At 42.2% G+C, this 15406-nt stretch overlaps 1 protein-coding gene across 2 annotated transcripts in view; it reads left to right on the top strand.

The window, feature by feature from the left end:
• The window catches only part of PSTPIP1 (proline-serine-threonine phosphatase interacting protein 1), a 59882-nt gene that overhangs the window by 29219 nt on the left and 15257 nt on the right, over window positions 1–15406 (top strand). For both annotated transcript variants that reach the window (XM_052808430.1, XM_052808429.1), the window contains exons 4-9: window positions 7732–7766; window positions 8885–8991; window positions 10886–10948; window positions 12032–12130; window positions 13922–13967; window positions 14814–14893. In XM_052808430.1, coding sequence (XP_052664390.1) covers window positions 7732–7766; window positions 8885–8991; window positions 10886–10948; window positions 12032–12130; window positions 13922–13967; window positions 14814–14893 — 430 coding nt within the window. The remainder of the gene's footprint in view (window positions 1–7731; window positions 7767–8884; window positions 8992–10885; window positions 10949–12031; window positions 12131–13921; window positions 13968–14813; window positions 14894–15406) is intronic.

The raw sequence follows: 15406 nt of genomic DNA on the forward strand, positions 1-15406 counted from the left end.
TTCCTATAGGGAAGGGAAATATCCTCTTTCCAACCCATGACACAGATCTAATCAGCAGTTGCTATAGGCCTTGGCAAGTTCATTCTAATGTACAGAAGGATGCACCCACTTGAATCTAAGTGCAAGACTGCAAGAAGGATCACACAGGCTCAGACCAAAATTACTTCAGCGTAATATTCTGTCCCCAACACCAGATCCCAAGGGAAGAGTAGAAGAACAGGGCAAGCATATGAGGATATTTCTCCTAAATTATCTTCTAGCCATAGCAACTGGTAGTTCAAGGGCTGCCACACCAGCAGCAGCTTTGTATGTAACAGCCCCCAATGGAGTTTTCTTGTGTCTTTTTCTTATTTGAAACCCTGAAACATTTTAGCATCCACTGAGTCTTAAGGTAAAGCAATGTACTTTCCTGTTAAGTGCAGAAGTGCCTTTTTCTTTGTTGATTTTTAGCTCACCTCACCACACGTGCCGTGTTAGATCAGACACACAGGACGAAGGCAGATTAACTTCCTTACAGTGGGGTTCCTCAACGCACATCTGCACTGGTGAGCTGCAGTCCCACTGCCTGTTCTGGTTCTTACAAACACACTCAGGTCCATAATAACACCAAAACTATGGAAAAGGCTGGCTGCTTCCTTCAAGCTAATCACCTGGATGTGCCAGCACAGTCACGGATGCAGGCTATGCCTGCGAATACAGGTAGCTGGGGAGTCTTAGTGAAAGCACTGAGAAGAGAACAGGTATTGGAAGGAAGCATGAGAGAATATCAGCTGCAAATGTACCTCTTGAGTAGGTCAGACCTAGCAGAGGGCAGAGCAGCCCTTGAGGAGTGGGTAAAGTGCGAGGATCCCAGCAGTCGGGGTGGAAGGATGGATACTGTACAGAAATGGAGCTCTGGAGCTCACCTATCACAAGTCAGGGCTAAAGTGTATTTTTAAAATGTCTTCATTCCTACCTTATACTAATTTTAAAGCCCTGTTATCCCACTTTTTTAATTACAAAAAATAATAATATCTGAATCACAATTTCATAGTCTCTAGTCATAAAAGAAATTATGAAAAAGATGATTACAAAGCTACAGCCATGCATTCTTGGCAAATGCCACATTACACCAATATCCTGCAGGGGAGAGGGAACTAACTACATGTTACAAAGTTTAAACTGCAGTATAGTTTTGTACTCTCCATATTCTGTGTTGCGCACATGGGAGAGGATGCACAGAAACTGGGGATTTTTAGCTGAGTTATAAACTGAGATCAGGTTTGCAAGTGTTTGCTGGCAGCGCCCACAGTAACGATGTCTTCACACACTATAGATGATTCTCAGCAGAGCTCGTGTTTTTAAGAGGAAACGTCTTTCAGGCTGCAAGGTGACAGGGAATTTCCATGCAGTAGTTTTGGGCAACTCTTCAGCAGAACATGAAAACAGAATACACTACAGAGCCCAGTTTTCAGATACATCCTCAGCTTCAGCTGAAATAGAGCTTCTGGGAACTCTGTTCTTTTGTAAAAATAACTGATGTAAATGTGCAGTAACTGGTTAAATTCTGCCTAGTCTGACAACAGCTATTTTTGTCATTCGCTCTGCTTGTCTCTTCTCATGTATATGATTTCCTACTTTTTTCCTTCCCTCTTTTCCACTGCCATCTCCTTCAGACCTCAGGAAAGGGTAGTTCCTTCAAGCCCGTGTCTGCTCTGCCCTTCTCTGCAATGCCTGAAATAGAATATTTCAGTGAGTGTGAGGTGAGGGCATCTGTAACGAAATGCCAATTGCTGCTTCCTGTGTATAAATACAGTGCACCTGTCAGTTAATATACAGAATCCTCTATATTATTCACACAAAGCAGGCATTTTTGAACTGAAGCTAAAAGTCATTTTGGAAGGTCACATCCTTCCATGGTTAGTTATTCTCCACTCAAATGTTCTGAACCCACACAGAGTTTATCCGCTTGTACTTTGACCATTCAGGACTCTGAAAATGGACACAAGCACATACTCTGAAAGACCTAAACTTCTGCTTGGTTCTTGTGAAATCCAATCTAGATAAGCTCTCTGGTGATGAGGGTAGGCATTTTTGAGCAGTGCTGCTCTCTTTCCAAGAGACATGAGGAAATTTACTTTAAAGGTAGAAAACTTTTGTTTTATCCTTTGATTTGAATGGCATAGGTCATTCTGGAGTCACGAGGGGTCTAATTTGCAGTCTGTGAGCACAGATTTACAGGGAAGAGAAAGTACACGAAGATGCCATCCTCTTTGCTCCCCTGTCCCAGCAAAGTCTGGGGTGACATGTCTGCGCTCCTAGTAACGAATCCTGGGAATGATGATACAGCTTCCTTCCCATTCAGTTTGGGGCTGTTTCTGCTTCTGACACATACCTGAAAGTATCCAAGCACCAGAAGCAAAACACATATGCAGACACACCACAGCACTAGAGGAACCCTCCACATTTTTTGCCGCTTTCATGAAAGGTATGCTACACCCAACCTGACACTAAGCCCAGCCTGCTGCACAGTGCAACCTCCCGTAATAACTGATATGACTACTCATGCTAGCTAGTGCCTTGCTATCACGAATTTATAGACAGAAACTTGGACTCCCCTGGTCAAAAAAAAGGTGCTGCTCATGCCTTTTCTCCACCACAGGTGGCTTTGACATCACACCACAGCTGGGACCTGTACAGAAATCTTTCTAGTTGCACTGAGTGGTTTTGCCTTTCTGTTTATAGCTCCACTGAGAACGAGAAGAAAACATCCTGGCAAAATTAAATTCCTCAATGTTTTCACTATATCCCCCCTAAGCAATGTTAGATATGATTCTCGTGTGAAATACTCTGCTATGTGCCTGGCCTAGGACTTGGTAGTGACTTAGTTACCTCCCTGTCGAAAGACCACAACACCTCCCCCTTCTTTTCTTTTTTGCCTTGCAGACAGTCCCAGGTGCAAATTATTTGGGACCAGATGCTTCTGAACTTGTTTCCCCACACTTTGCTACGACCACTGGCCTTCACAGAAAGAAATGTTGGTAAAACCACGTTGGGTCTTCCCTGTGTGGCAGGAAGACAGACAGATGTTAACTGTGGCCTCAGAGGAGACTGGCTTTGGGTTGGTTTCATAACCATGTTCTCAGGATCTAAGTTACCGGAGGCAGAGGGTAAATAGGACTGCTGGAAAGTGGTCTGTAGAGTTCATCTGGCAGAGACTTCTCTCAATTTCAGAAAGAATATTTTTAAAAATTACAATAGGAACAGAACATTGTACATCATATTGATGTTAAAATGGAAACCTGCCAGAAAGGAAGGTGGGGTTATTTCACACTTCTATTCACCAAGCAAAGGTAGAAAAGAAAGAAAAGTTAAAAAGAGCTGTGGTTTTACCTTCCTGTGTACAAGATGTAAAGGGACTCTCTGAATTACTCAGTTAAACCAGTCTCTAAAGGCAAAGTACTGAAAAAATTTCCCACACCACCAAGCCTAAAGTTGGGGAAAAAAAAAAGTGTGGTGCAACAGTGTACATAGTGAGTATACTTGTGACCTAAGCACTGCCACTGATAGAGCCCTGCTAATTACATCTCTGGTGCCATAAAATTCAGCTTTTGATGACTGTGAAGCAGAAGGTACCAGAGCCATATCTACAGCACATTTCCCAGTGGTCCTCGTGTCACGTAGGACTGCCAAGCGCGGCCTGCTCTCCAGCAACAGTCCAGTTCTCTAGCAAAAACAAGGTCCAAAAATGAAGAGAGAGAAAGCAAACACAGACAGCAGCTAGGACAAGTTCACTTGGAAGTGCTGTTATCCCACACTGTTCCAGTCGAGTCTCCCTCCTAAAGAGATATAATTTTGCACAGTGGGCAAAATGGATTTATGATCAGATGCAGTGGTTCCTCACTACTCCTCACACCTGTACTGTGGTGGTGAGTGAGTGCCAAACAAGGCATCTCTGCTCAAATACAGGATGCATTTTCTGCCTTGAAAGCAGGGGACAGGTTCTGCTGGGAGAAAAATCAAACCAAGCACTCAAACAATGCATTCTGTAAATGTTTGTCCTGTTAGAGGAGAGCCACAGAGACTAGTGGTCAGTGCCCTAGAGAGACAGAGTTCCCTTTCCAGCTTTGGTGTGCTGGGCAAATTTGGATAAGTTCACTTTGGAAAGTATTTTGCGATCTACAGAGCAAGAATGCTTAACAACAGGTGAGCTTTATTGTAATGAGCTTCTCCCCTTGGTTCCCCTGTTCCTCTAAAAGCTCTGCTATTCTCCTTCTCCCCCTCCACTTGAAAAAGCAAACACTGAAACGTGCATATTTTACAAAAGCAGCTCAATTCCGCTGTACTCGAGTAGCAGGAGACTACGGCAAATGAAGGCAGCAGCCAGGGTCGGTATTCCAGAAAACGGTAAGAATATTTTAGCCGCTAGATGGCAAAAATCACCAGAAGTTGCTGCAGAGTGGCTGTTGCACAGGCTCTCTCTGTTCCCCGTTATTCCGGTTTCAGAGTCAATCCTGTTTCCGCCAGAAATTAATTTTGACAAATCCAATCTTTAAATACCCAAGGGGGAGTCGCTTAACAAACATGCATGGTAAATTTGTGTCCAGCCCTATTTTCAATTATACACCTGCAGGAGGCTCCACGTAGGGATGCCCAAAGGGAAGGCTGGTGCTCTGTCTTTAGCTGGAGTGGTTTAACAGTCTTCCAGAATTTACATGGAAATGTCAGAAGTGAGAAATTAAAAAAAAAAAATTAAAAAATAAAAATGAAAAAAGGCAAATCACATATTTTCAGTTTTGCTTGAATGATTTTCAACCCCAGGTTTTCTAATTTGGCCACAGAACAAACAAAAAACCAAAATTAATTACTACCACAATGCTAAGCAGCATAATATACTGAAAGGATAAAACACTCTTTTTGAAGTGTCCATGAGAATGAGACATGCTCACTTTGGATGCTTCAGAATAAAGCCCTTATCAGTCCTCTTAGAAAGTCAAACCCACCCAGAAAAAATAGGTAATAGGTATTGTACGTACAAAACAGCACAAGCAAAATTAAAACTCACTTGTATGTTGGTTACACGAGTTGCTTCCATTAAACCCTCTGAAGCACTGAAATGATATATTTCACTGATAGAATCAGAGCATCTAGCAGCAACGAGGAGCTAATCTATAGCACTGCTGCTGTAGCCAGCACATCCCCGCAGCCCAGAAGTCATAAAGGAAATCCTGATGGATCCATGGGTCAAAATTTGATTTATTTATTCTCTCCCACACATAACTTGGCACAATGACATATTTGCTACTCCCTTAAGCCCCATAAGGATGAGGGATCCAATTCACTGCTTTTAGAAAAATTGTTAAAAAAATAAGAGAGGAAATGGCTTAAGTCTATTTCAATCTACTTACGGACTGTGGCCTTGCCCCAGTCAGCAGCTAGGGGATTGGCTGGACAAATCTTTCACACAAGGAGCAAAAGGCCAGAGCTTTCTGAAAAGGCCGTTAGGGACCACACAGGGGGCAAACTGGTCTCTCTCCAGGTCATAGCCAGATGCGTTATTATACCAGAAGACACAATCGTCCTTACAGAGAGCCAACAAATAGGAGAAAAGCTTCATGTATGGCTTATGATCGTGAACTACTCTGGTAGCTCAGGTGCCTGGAAACCAAAAAAGCAGCAAATTGCTTTTATCCTTGATATGTACTGAGAAAGTGCTATTTGTCAGTATCCGCTAGAGCAATTTTGCCAGTCTTTGCATAACCTGAATCACCAACAGCAAAGGAAAAAAACATCTCTGGGAACAATAAGTCAACACAGCATGCAAACAGTATATGCAGTTTGCAAGTGTCCTCTATTTCTTAAATTCCAGTATTTAATTATTTCAGGCATGAAGCTGTTAGCACATTCCCCACCTCCTATTGGAAAAGCCACAGTAAGAAAAGCAAATTTTATTCCTTGTATGTATTTGAATTTTCAAAATAATCCATTAGAGCTTTTAGGCGAGAAAAAACTATCTCTGCTGCTGATATTCAACTTGTCTTTTAATTTCAAGCTTTTAATTAACTTAGCTGGAAAGAATACTGTTTGTTTCCTTTGTGTTGTAAAAATTTAGTTTCCATCAAAATTTCACACTGGACTCATTTTTTTGCAAAATGACCTTTCAAAATGTTTAAGTATTATTAGTACAATACTGAAAAATACTCAATCTAGCATGTTTTCACTGAGTTATCTCAGGAGATTCACCACAACAAACCTAGTTGAAAGCTGAAAGAATCAAACAGTTAGCTCTACTCATCTTTTCTGGCTGAAAATCTTTTCCTTATATTTCTACAAATTTCGATTTGGAAGTGGATTGCACAGCAGATATCGCTGAGGACAGGCCCAGCCTTTCCCCTTGCCTGTGCATTTTTCTTATGCCTGGCAAGGCAGCCTTGCTACTGGGAGAGCAAGCTTTGATTAGGAAACAGATGTCCAGCCTAAATTAACACAGGGCAATTAGGATCCTTCATGTGTCTCTTAAGACTCCTGAACGGCCCAAGAGATACAGGATTTCCCTACCCATCTGCAGTCGCACATGGCTGGAAAGTGATATGCATCCTCTTCTGGGCTCTCCTAGTCGCTGGGCTTCAGCCAGGGAGACTTCAGGGTCTTCATTAACAGGCTTTTCCCCTGGGCTCCCACCTAGGGTAGACCACGGCTCCATGGAGATCCCAGAACAGTTTCCTTCAGGGAACAACACACTCTGGGTCTTGAAGAGATGATTTCTAAATCTGAAAAACCTCCAAATCACACCACAGCCCTGGCTTCTGCATATACAAATGGCCTGCCAGCCTGCAAACTCAGAGCTAGAGGAAATTACTAAGTTGAAAATGCCTTTTACGGACTATGCTCTTTCCTCTCCCATCACTTCTACGCTGGTATCTCTGGTGCTTTTTTAAAATGGACTCTGGCTTGCCAAAAAATGGACATCAGGCAATCTATCGTTACCCTTTCATGCCCTTCTGCAACTCTACATTGTAGGACCGCTTAGTTATGTAGGTCCATCCGGACGAGCAGCATTAACATCTCTTTTTGCTCATCTCCATGCTGTACTTCACAGCCCAGCACTGAGGCCTGATTTCGCAGCATGGTTTATTCACGCTGTGCTTCCGGGATGTTGAAAACCCGTGGGAGCATCAGGGCTTCAAAGCCTCCATAGGCTCTCTGCAGCATTTGTGAGTCTCTTAAAGGAGAGTGAGCTGTGCCACACGGGGGTGCTCAGAAAGCATAGTATGGAGGATGCTGCATAGCAGAGCTGCTCTAGCTTCAAGGGTAACTGAGAAGGAAGAATTTGCTGGTGCTGCATTCAACACAGAGGGTGGAGCTGGTTTCGCTCTACCCTTCAGACTAGTGCTCCAAAACCCAATTCCCCTTGACCGCCTTTATTTCACTGAGTTGACTTGTATCCATTGGCAAGGTGCAAGAACAGAGAAACATCTGTTAACGTTCACAGTTTTAAATACAGTGGGATTAAAAAAGAGGGTGCACATAAGTAGTGCAATTCCTTGCTTCATGGAGCATTTTATTGTATTTCCTGACAGTAACAGATTGATGCTGTTGTGCTTGTTAGCATGGTCAACTTTTATTACAAGACTATTAAGAGTTTTATCTCTATGTGGATCTTTGAGATGCTGAGGGAAAGTTTTTTCTGTAGATTCACAACCCACCCTTAGAAGCCTATACTAATAAAGTGCACTTGTTTCTACCTCACAGCACACTGAAGGCAGCATTTGAGACTCTCAAGCAACGTAAGTATTTACATCTTCCTTTCTGACCTGGGTAAGACAGGCACGAAATGTGTTCATTCCCTCTGGGGACTTTCATCCTCTTCCCCCCTCTATTTCCAACTTTTCTATCCCAGTCTGTAGTGTGGAGAGTGGAGGGAAAGGACACTCACTGGGAGTCCTCCAAGGCTGGGCACTCAATCCACTCACTGGTAGTAAAGAAAATGGCTTGTTCCTCAAGTTAGTTTTTTCTGGATCAAGTCACAAAATATCAGCTCTGTTACCTCTTCTGCAAACCACTGACAGGAAAACAGTATGCTTTCCTAAATGTGCCCAAGGCTGAACGAAAACCTTTCACACAGAGAAAATACAGCACCATCATAGCCAATAGGACAGCGTACCTGGCTACTGGCACCTGCTGTTTAGATTAAAAACACTCTTTTGAAAAGCAGCTGGTGAATTAAGGTATTTTTAGAGCCTGGGTGGGGGAGCTCAACATTTCTGGAAAATGTGGGGTTCCATTTCAGAGGCATCAAAGCCGACAAATGCAGAGAAGTTACCAGCTACTTCAAACAGCATCAGCCAGGTGCTCTGAAATTCAATCCATCTTTGCTGACCCTTGGAAATTCTCAGCTTGCAGCCTCATCTAATGACATTTGTGCAAGGCTGGATGGAACTGGCAAGTAGCTCCCAAGAGCAATGACAATCCAGCAGCATAGTGGCAGGAAAGCAGACACAGGGAGTGATGATGGAGGTCAGAGCTCCTTCCCTCCCTGTGCACCACCACATTTGACCTCCAGCCACAGAAGGAAGGGGGGTGGCTGGGGTAAATGGGACTATGAAGAAATGCAGCTGGTGCTGCACTTGCCAAGGCTGCTCTGAGTGGGTGCTCCAATTCTGCAGCAAGACGTCTTGCCCATGCATTTTGCAGGCACTGAGAAGACCTGCAATAAGCCCTGTTCAGGTTGTGTGAACCCTTGGCAATGTCAGTGGCATGCAGAAACATAGGGGTGCCTTTTTTAAGGCTGCCCTGTTCATGACAAGTAATAGAGCAGCCACATCTCAGAAACATCTCCTAAAAAATGTGACTTCATATTTAAACACCTTTCTACTGACTGTATATGAATTCTGATTTGCTTTAGAAATCGAAAGTGTTGGAAACTCTCATATCCAGCTGGCAGTAATGCTGAAGGATGAACTGAAAGGAATAGAGGAGTTCCGAGAAAGACAGAAGGAGCAAAGAAAGAAGGTGAGGAACTAGAGAACTGTTGAAACAGATTGGGTCAATGGTCCATGCTGATGACTTGTCTCCAGCCACAGGCTGTGAATACTGCAAAAGATGATAAGACATGCCCAGTGTGCCCTGTTCACTCTGTATACTAGATTATGAAAGAAAATCTCTTTCTGATCCCAGCTGGAAATAAAGTAGTGCTCTGAACTCAGGAGACAGAGGCCTTAGTCACTTTTACTCTCTCCGGTGTAACTGCAGATACTATTATTATTCCTGTAAGAACTTAATCCTTCCTTTTCTCTTTTTTTATACCCTTGCTAATTGGGTTTCTTTGGTATGATCCTGCATGATCTCCAACGTGCACTAAAATAAAGGGGTAACACAAACATTTAAAAACATAAAAGCAAATGAATATCATGATGAATACAACACCAATATATGCTGAATTACAAATATGTGGAATAAATAGCACCTAGTTGATGTTGTATAGTAAAAATTTGAGTGTATTTAGGGCCATTTCATCCCCTATGATCTTATCAAGCTCTAAGTCCCTTGAAAAAGTAGCTCTTAATAGAGACAACAGTGGTTGCTCTTACATATTCCCTGGTTCCATGGGGTTGAAGACAAAGACAGGACAGTCACTTAACACTGAAAGCACTGATTGATGAAGGAGTAAAATAAAATATCCAGTTCTTTGCTAATTTTAAACAAATGAAAATGTATATGACCAGTATCCAATGCCACAAAAATCTTGTGTGTACAATCCTGAAACACAGGAACTTGGAATAGCAAAGAACTCTGAATATGAAAGTGGGTAAAACGAGTGTTGCTACTGAGATTTGAGGTCCACAGCAATCTGATAAAGCAAATAAGGCATATAAAGACAGACAGAGTGCACCTAGTTCATCAGCATTTGTATCCCCCCCACCACTTTTCCACTAGGATTTGCAAAGAGAGAGGCTTGCTCTCCTGTTGAAAATAATAAGCCTGTAACTCAACTGCGAACAGTTAGAGGGGCCTGGAAAAAAGGGGAAAACTGCTTTGGAGTCTTAGGCAAGCTTTTTTTCTTCATCCAGCATGTGGCTGTGAGGAAACCAATATTAGACATGCTAGATGGTGTCAGCATTGTTGGTAACCTCCCAAAATGCTGTGATCTGTGCTTCACTGTAGCTGCTCTAAGGACTGTGCTATTTAGCCCAATGTGAAGCAAGTCCCTGGGTAGCCCCAGAGAGAGTTTTGCTCGAGCAGAATATAAAGATTAAAGGACCAAAAGTCCCACTGAAGAAACACATACCCTGCCAACTTGGAGCATATCTCACTGTCACATAAGGCTGGGCATATCACAACTAAAGCCATAAAAGAGAATTAAGCACTGTCCTTCCAATGCTGACCAGCTGATGGTATGGAAATCAAATCACATTGAGCATAAATTTGCCAGAAGCAATGGAATATAAATGACACAGGAATTGTTTGTGTTTAAAATGGACAACTACCCTTGCTCACATGGTTGAGACAGTGGTTTGGTCTGCAAAGATGTGGGATCAAGCTCTTGCACCAGCAAAGGAACTCTGCTGGCAGAGCTGATGGGCACTGTGACTGGGTGTTATGCTATTTAATCTCCTTAAGAAAAAAAAAAGGGGGGGGGATGGGGAGAAAATGAAGATTTACATCCTCTCTGCTATTAATGGAAACCACTGAAGCAGAATTATCTTGGATTATTTTTTTACCTGGCACTTTGATGCTCTGTGCTTCACTTAGAAACCTGTCATTTATAAAAGCAGAGTGAAGTCATTTTCCCCACAGGCACGTGGCTTATAGAAAGGCCCTGACAATGGCTTTACTAATCCTGCCACTAAAAAGGGGAGGAAGAAGTCTAAAGCAAGAAATGCTTATTTCTGTGTGTTTCTTACAGTATGAGTCTGCAATGGAGCGCATACAAAAGAGCAAACTGTCCCATTATAAGAAAACAATGGAGGTAAGCAAGGAGGTTTTGTGCAGGTTTCTTGATGCAAACTGGCTCCAGTTTGAGACAGGGTGAAATCTGTATCACACATACCTATATCTAAAGAATGGTCAAGAATGTGTGAGCGTGCAGGTGTGTGTGAGAGAGAGAGGATGTGATTCCTGCTACAAGGAGGAAGCTAATCTTCCCTGCCACACCCACTGAAGAATCTCCAAAACAAATACTCAGAAAGTTCATGTGGAATGAACAATGTTCCAGGTCAAACAGGATTTCATTCTTTCTAGGCAAGGATACTTACAGGAGAAAATGTGATTTTTCAGTCTGTGTAAATACAATATTAAAAACAGCGAGGGAATCTTGTAAACAGGAAGAAACCTCTCCAGCTGGGTAACTTGCAGGTACAGGAACTGCAGGCAGCTCGTTTTGGTTTCCAGTGGGCAACTGCCTCTAAAGAAAAGTAGTTGCAGACCCATCAGTGCTACAGCTGGAACTGTACTAACATTTTTTATTTAAACGCAGTTATTCTAAGTGAATCTCTAAGACAGGGAGGTCTTTTGGTGCAAATAAGGATTTCTTTTGCTTCTGAGGACTACACCGAGACTGTTGCCTACAGGGTGCTGGCTCTGTCTCACAGCTTGGAGCAATGGGCAAGGCAACACACTGACTTCAGCCACCTGATGCTCCAAGTCACACTGTAGAAATGACAACGCATCCCCATTGGCAACCTGGGAGCGTGGGCTCCTAATTTTGTCTCTACACTGTAGCTCGGACAGATGCCTGATGCACCAATGGTTCTAGAGCTGCCAGTGTATTTGTGACCACCCCTGCAGGGAGCTGGCTGCAATTGTACAAAGCAAACAATTTCAGGGCTGCAAGAAAAGGACCTGATTTATGCTTCCAGCCCCACCCCAATTTTTCAGTTCTATTTTTCTATCTCCTTATGGTGTTATTGGGAATTTTTTCTGTTTCCCAAACTTGGGCATTGATTTGCTCTTCTAGACCGCAAAAGAGAAAAATGCCTAGAACATCATGCTGGAGACAACCCAGCCTTGTTCCCTAACCCAAACCCTCACATTTGATTTCATTTCAATACAGTCAAAGAAGACCTATGAACAGAAGTGCAAGGAGGCGGATGAGGCTGAGCAGTCCTTTGAACGGATAAGTGCTTCAGGCAACCAAAAGCAAACAGAAAAGGTACCTTAGATTAGAGTGCTATTTAGAGGGAAAACTGTGTTTTTTTCCTTTTCAAGGTACAAGAGAATACAATTGAACAACTCATTCTGCAGGATGCCAGGGCCTGCTTTCCCTTCTAATTAACCCCTTAGAATCAAAATTAAAAGAAATCACCTTCCCAAGGAGGTCTTACTTCACACTTTTTTAGTAACCCTGATCTTGTTCTGTGACAGGCTAAGGGTTTTTTAAAAAGGCTGGGAAGGGACTAAGTTATCTAATTAATTTATCCCAGGCTATGATGTAATTGCTCTACGAATCCTGAAGGGAAACTGAACGAGATTTTTCTCCAAAATTATTCCTAAAAAAAGAAACAAGTCAGAAGTATGTCATGCAGTTAGTTTTGCCTTTTGGTCACTTACATTTAGTAGGCATAGTATCTTACATTAAAATGCATATTTTTCCTCAACATTTTTCTCCTTATAGTTAGTTTAATTTCAACTAGATTTACAAACTCAAAAATAAATAATTGGAAATTAAGGCACTGCAGTCCTTCATTGCATCGTCTTGATACTTGTAGCTGACAATTCACTAACTTTTAATGGGAACATTTTACAGTGGAACAGATGGAGAAAACAAAATAAATGAACTCCCTTTGGCTCGATAAAAATCAGCGCAGTGTAAGCAAAAAGGATCAAAAATTATCTCAAGGAGCGGGGGGATGGAGACTCTAAAAACAGCATCAGAACTTTACATTTTATTTCCAGCATTCGCTAATCTTTGATGAACAAAACCCTCCAGCTTAGCTGTAAAGAGGGGATGAAATCCTGGCCCTACTGAAATTACACCAGAACACTCAGCAACTTCAATGGCATCAAAATCTGACCCAGCTCCTTTCATGCAGAAGGATCCCAGGATGCTCCATTGCCATTACTTCCACACACATGCCAGCACATTTGAAATGCACAGAGGCATCTCACAAGAAACATGTAAGCTGTTTAATTCTGCGCAGCACCCACAAACAGTTTGGGCCAGGAAGCAAATAAGAATGAAGCTTATGTTCCCAGCTTACTGCACATTTTCCAACCAGCTGTGATGAGGAATATGGTCATAAGAACCCCTACCTGAGCCTTGTCTTGAAAGGCAGAATGGAAGAATGTATTACACTGATGTCTAGAGCCGTGCATTAATGTACTGTCATCACCATCTGTGCAGAAAGACCTGGGAGTACAGAGCTGTCAATAATAGCTGTATTTTCATTTGTTAAAAGCTGCAGGTTTTTAAAAAAGAAAAGTTCTACTTAGAGTGAATTTTGCTTTTAGGCTTCTGAGTTGTTATGGGAAATAATCTGGCATTTGCAAAGTATTTTAAAGGCTGTGTTCTTTTCATCTGTGTATTACATAAGGAGCTTGGAAGATGAAGAATTTTAATTGCCATTTATTTCTGCTTATAAATATCTATTAGAAAAGCACATCAAACACTTGAGAAAAAACAACTCAGCCAGCAGACACAAGCTTCAGGCTGGATCATGCTAGCACTGAGCTCCTATGGCAGGGATGTCCGAATGGAAAGATGTAAATTGCCAGATTTCCCTTGAAGTCAGTGGACCTATGGCTGTATCTGTGAAATTCCAGTCCCTTCTTCTCTATAGCAGACATTCAACAGAACCATCCATAAAGGCGGGACAGCCAAGAAGTGTTTGCAATTTTGAGCCTTTCTCCTAGAAGGGGAAAGGGAGCAGGCAGCAAAAAAACTGGGGCAGAAGCAAAAAATATGGTCAGAAATTAATTTGGGGTGTTTCTTTTCCTGTTTCAGAGTCAGAACAAAGCCAAGCAATGCAGAGATGCAGCAAATGAAGCAGGTGATGCTCTATTTGCAATTGAACTAAGATTTTTCCCAGCAAAGATCTACCAGCACACTCATTTTGATAGAGCACCATCCAAATCACCCAGGCTGGCTCTGTCTGAAGTCAGGTTTCCCAAAGTCACCTACCCAAAGATTAATGAAGAAGCTTCTAAAGAACGGCAACCTGATAGTCATCTACATTTACTTTCCTTTGTGGAAATGCGAGTTTCCTGCTTTCATTAAAGAATTTCTAGAAGACCTCCGGTAGGGGCTTCACCCAGGAAAGAAAAGCTCTTCTTGAAGCAAGTTTGAAAGCACAAAAGAATGACATTCAGATTGCCCCCAGCCAGCCCAAACCAGATACACAGTCCCTAGGTTCCCTGTACATGAGCACGGTAGCATTCTCCAGCCAGAAACACAGTGCATGTCCAGAAGGACAGGCCAGCAGACATCTGAGCTGGTTCATGAGTTCAGACTTGTCCCTCACTGCTCATGTAAAACTTTACACTAAATGACAAGGCTTACCTGGCTGGCTCAGCACAGAAAGAGCCTAAGGATGCTCAGTGCCCAAGCATGGTCCAGGCTCTCCATCTCTGGTTTGCACTATCCCCACTGTAAAGTTTACACATGATCTGCAAACCATGCAGAGAGAATCCTTACTCTAGTATAAAGTTGCAAAGAAGAACCCCAAATATCCTTGCAGCCTACCAGTTTCAAGCTCACACATTCTTGTGATACTCTAGCAAACCACAGGCCTAAAGTGTAAGAACCACAGCAAAGTCCTAATAGGAAGAAAAAGAGAAAGCCTGTATAATTTTTTTCCTAACTGTTGGGTTTCTATTATGTGTGTCTGTGTTTACAGAGAATGTGTACAAACAGAACATTGAACAGCTGGATAAGGTCAGGACAGAGTGGGAACAGGAACATATCAAAACCTGTGAGGTAAACATTGACTTTTGCAGTGATATATTTGTGCGCTCTTTATTTTATCCTACTTGCAGATACCAGTCTAAGACCTGAGATACCGTCCCAAGGGTTTTGCTGTTTGCTTTATGTGGAGTCTCAGTAGATGTCTTTACAAAAATACTGCAAAAACTAGAGTTGATTTAGACATAGCTGCTAGCTGTCTCACTTGCTTACACTCTCCTTGCTTGTTCAGTATATGTATGTAAATATAAAGGAGGGGAATAAGTGCAGAGGTGTAGGAAGTGGAGCAATATATGAACTGGTACAATTTATTTGCAAGCATTTGCTGCCAGTTTTCACCCACATCTTAACATAAGAATACACTAACTTTAGGGATGATCTTCTATCACAGCCAAAATAAGGTTGTTTCCCAAATAATTGCTTTGTGACAAAATGTAATTTCAGTAGAAAATGAATTTTTCATGTCTACGTTTCTGTTCATTTTTAGTTTAAAAAACGAATTTCAAAATTGAAATGAGAAGAATTCAA

Source organism: Harpia harpyja, chromosome 14, assembly GCF_026419915.1.
Source record: "Harpia harpyja isolate bHarHar1 chromosome 14, bHarHar1 primary haplotype, whole genome shotgun sequence".
In the NCBI taxonomy this organism is placed as follows: domain Eukaryota; kingdom Metazoa; phylum Chordata; class Aves; order Accipitriformes; family Accipitridae; genus Harpia; species Harpia harpyja.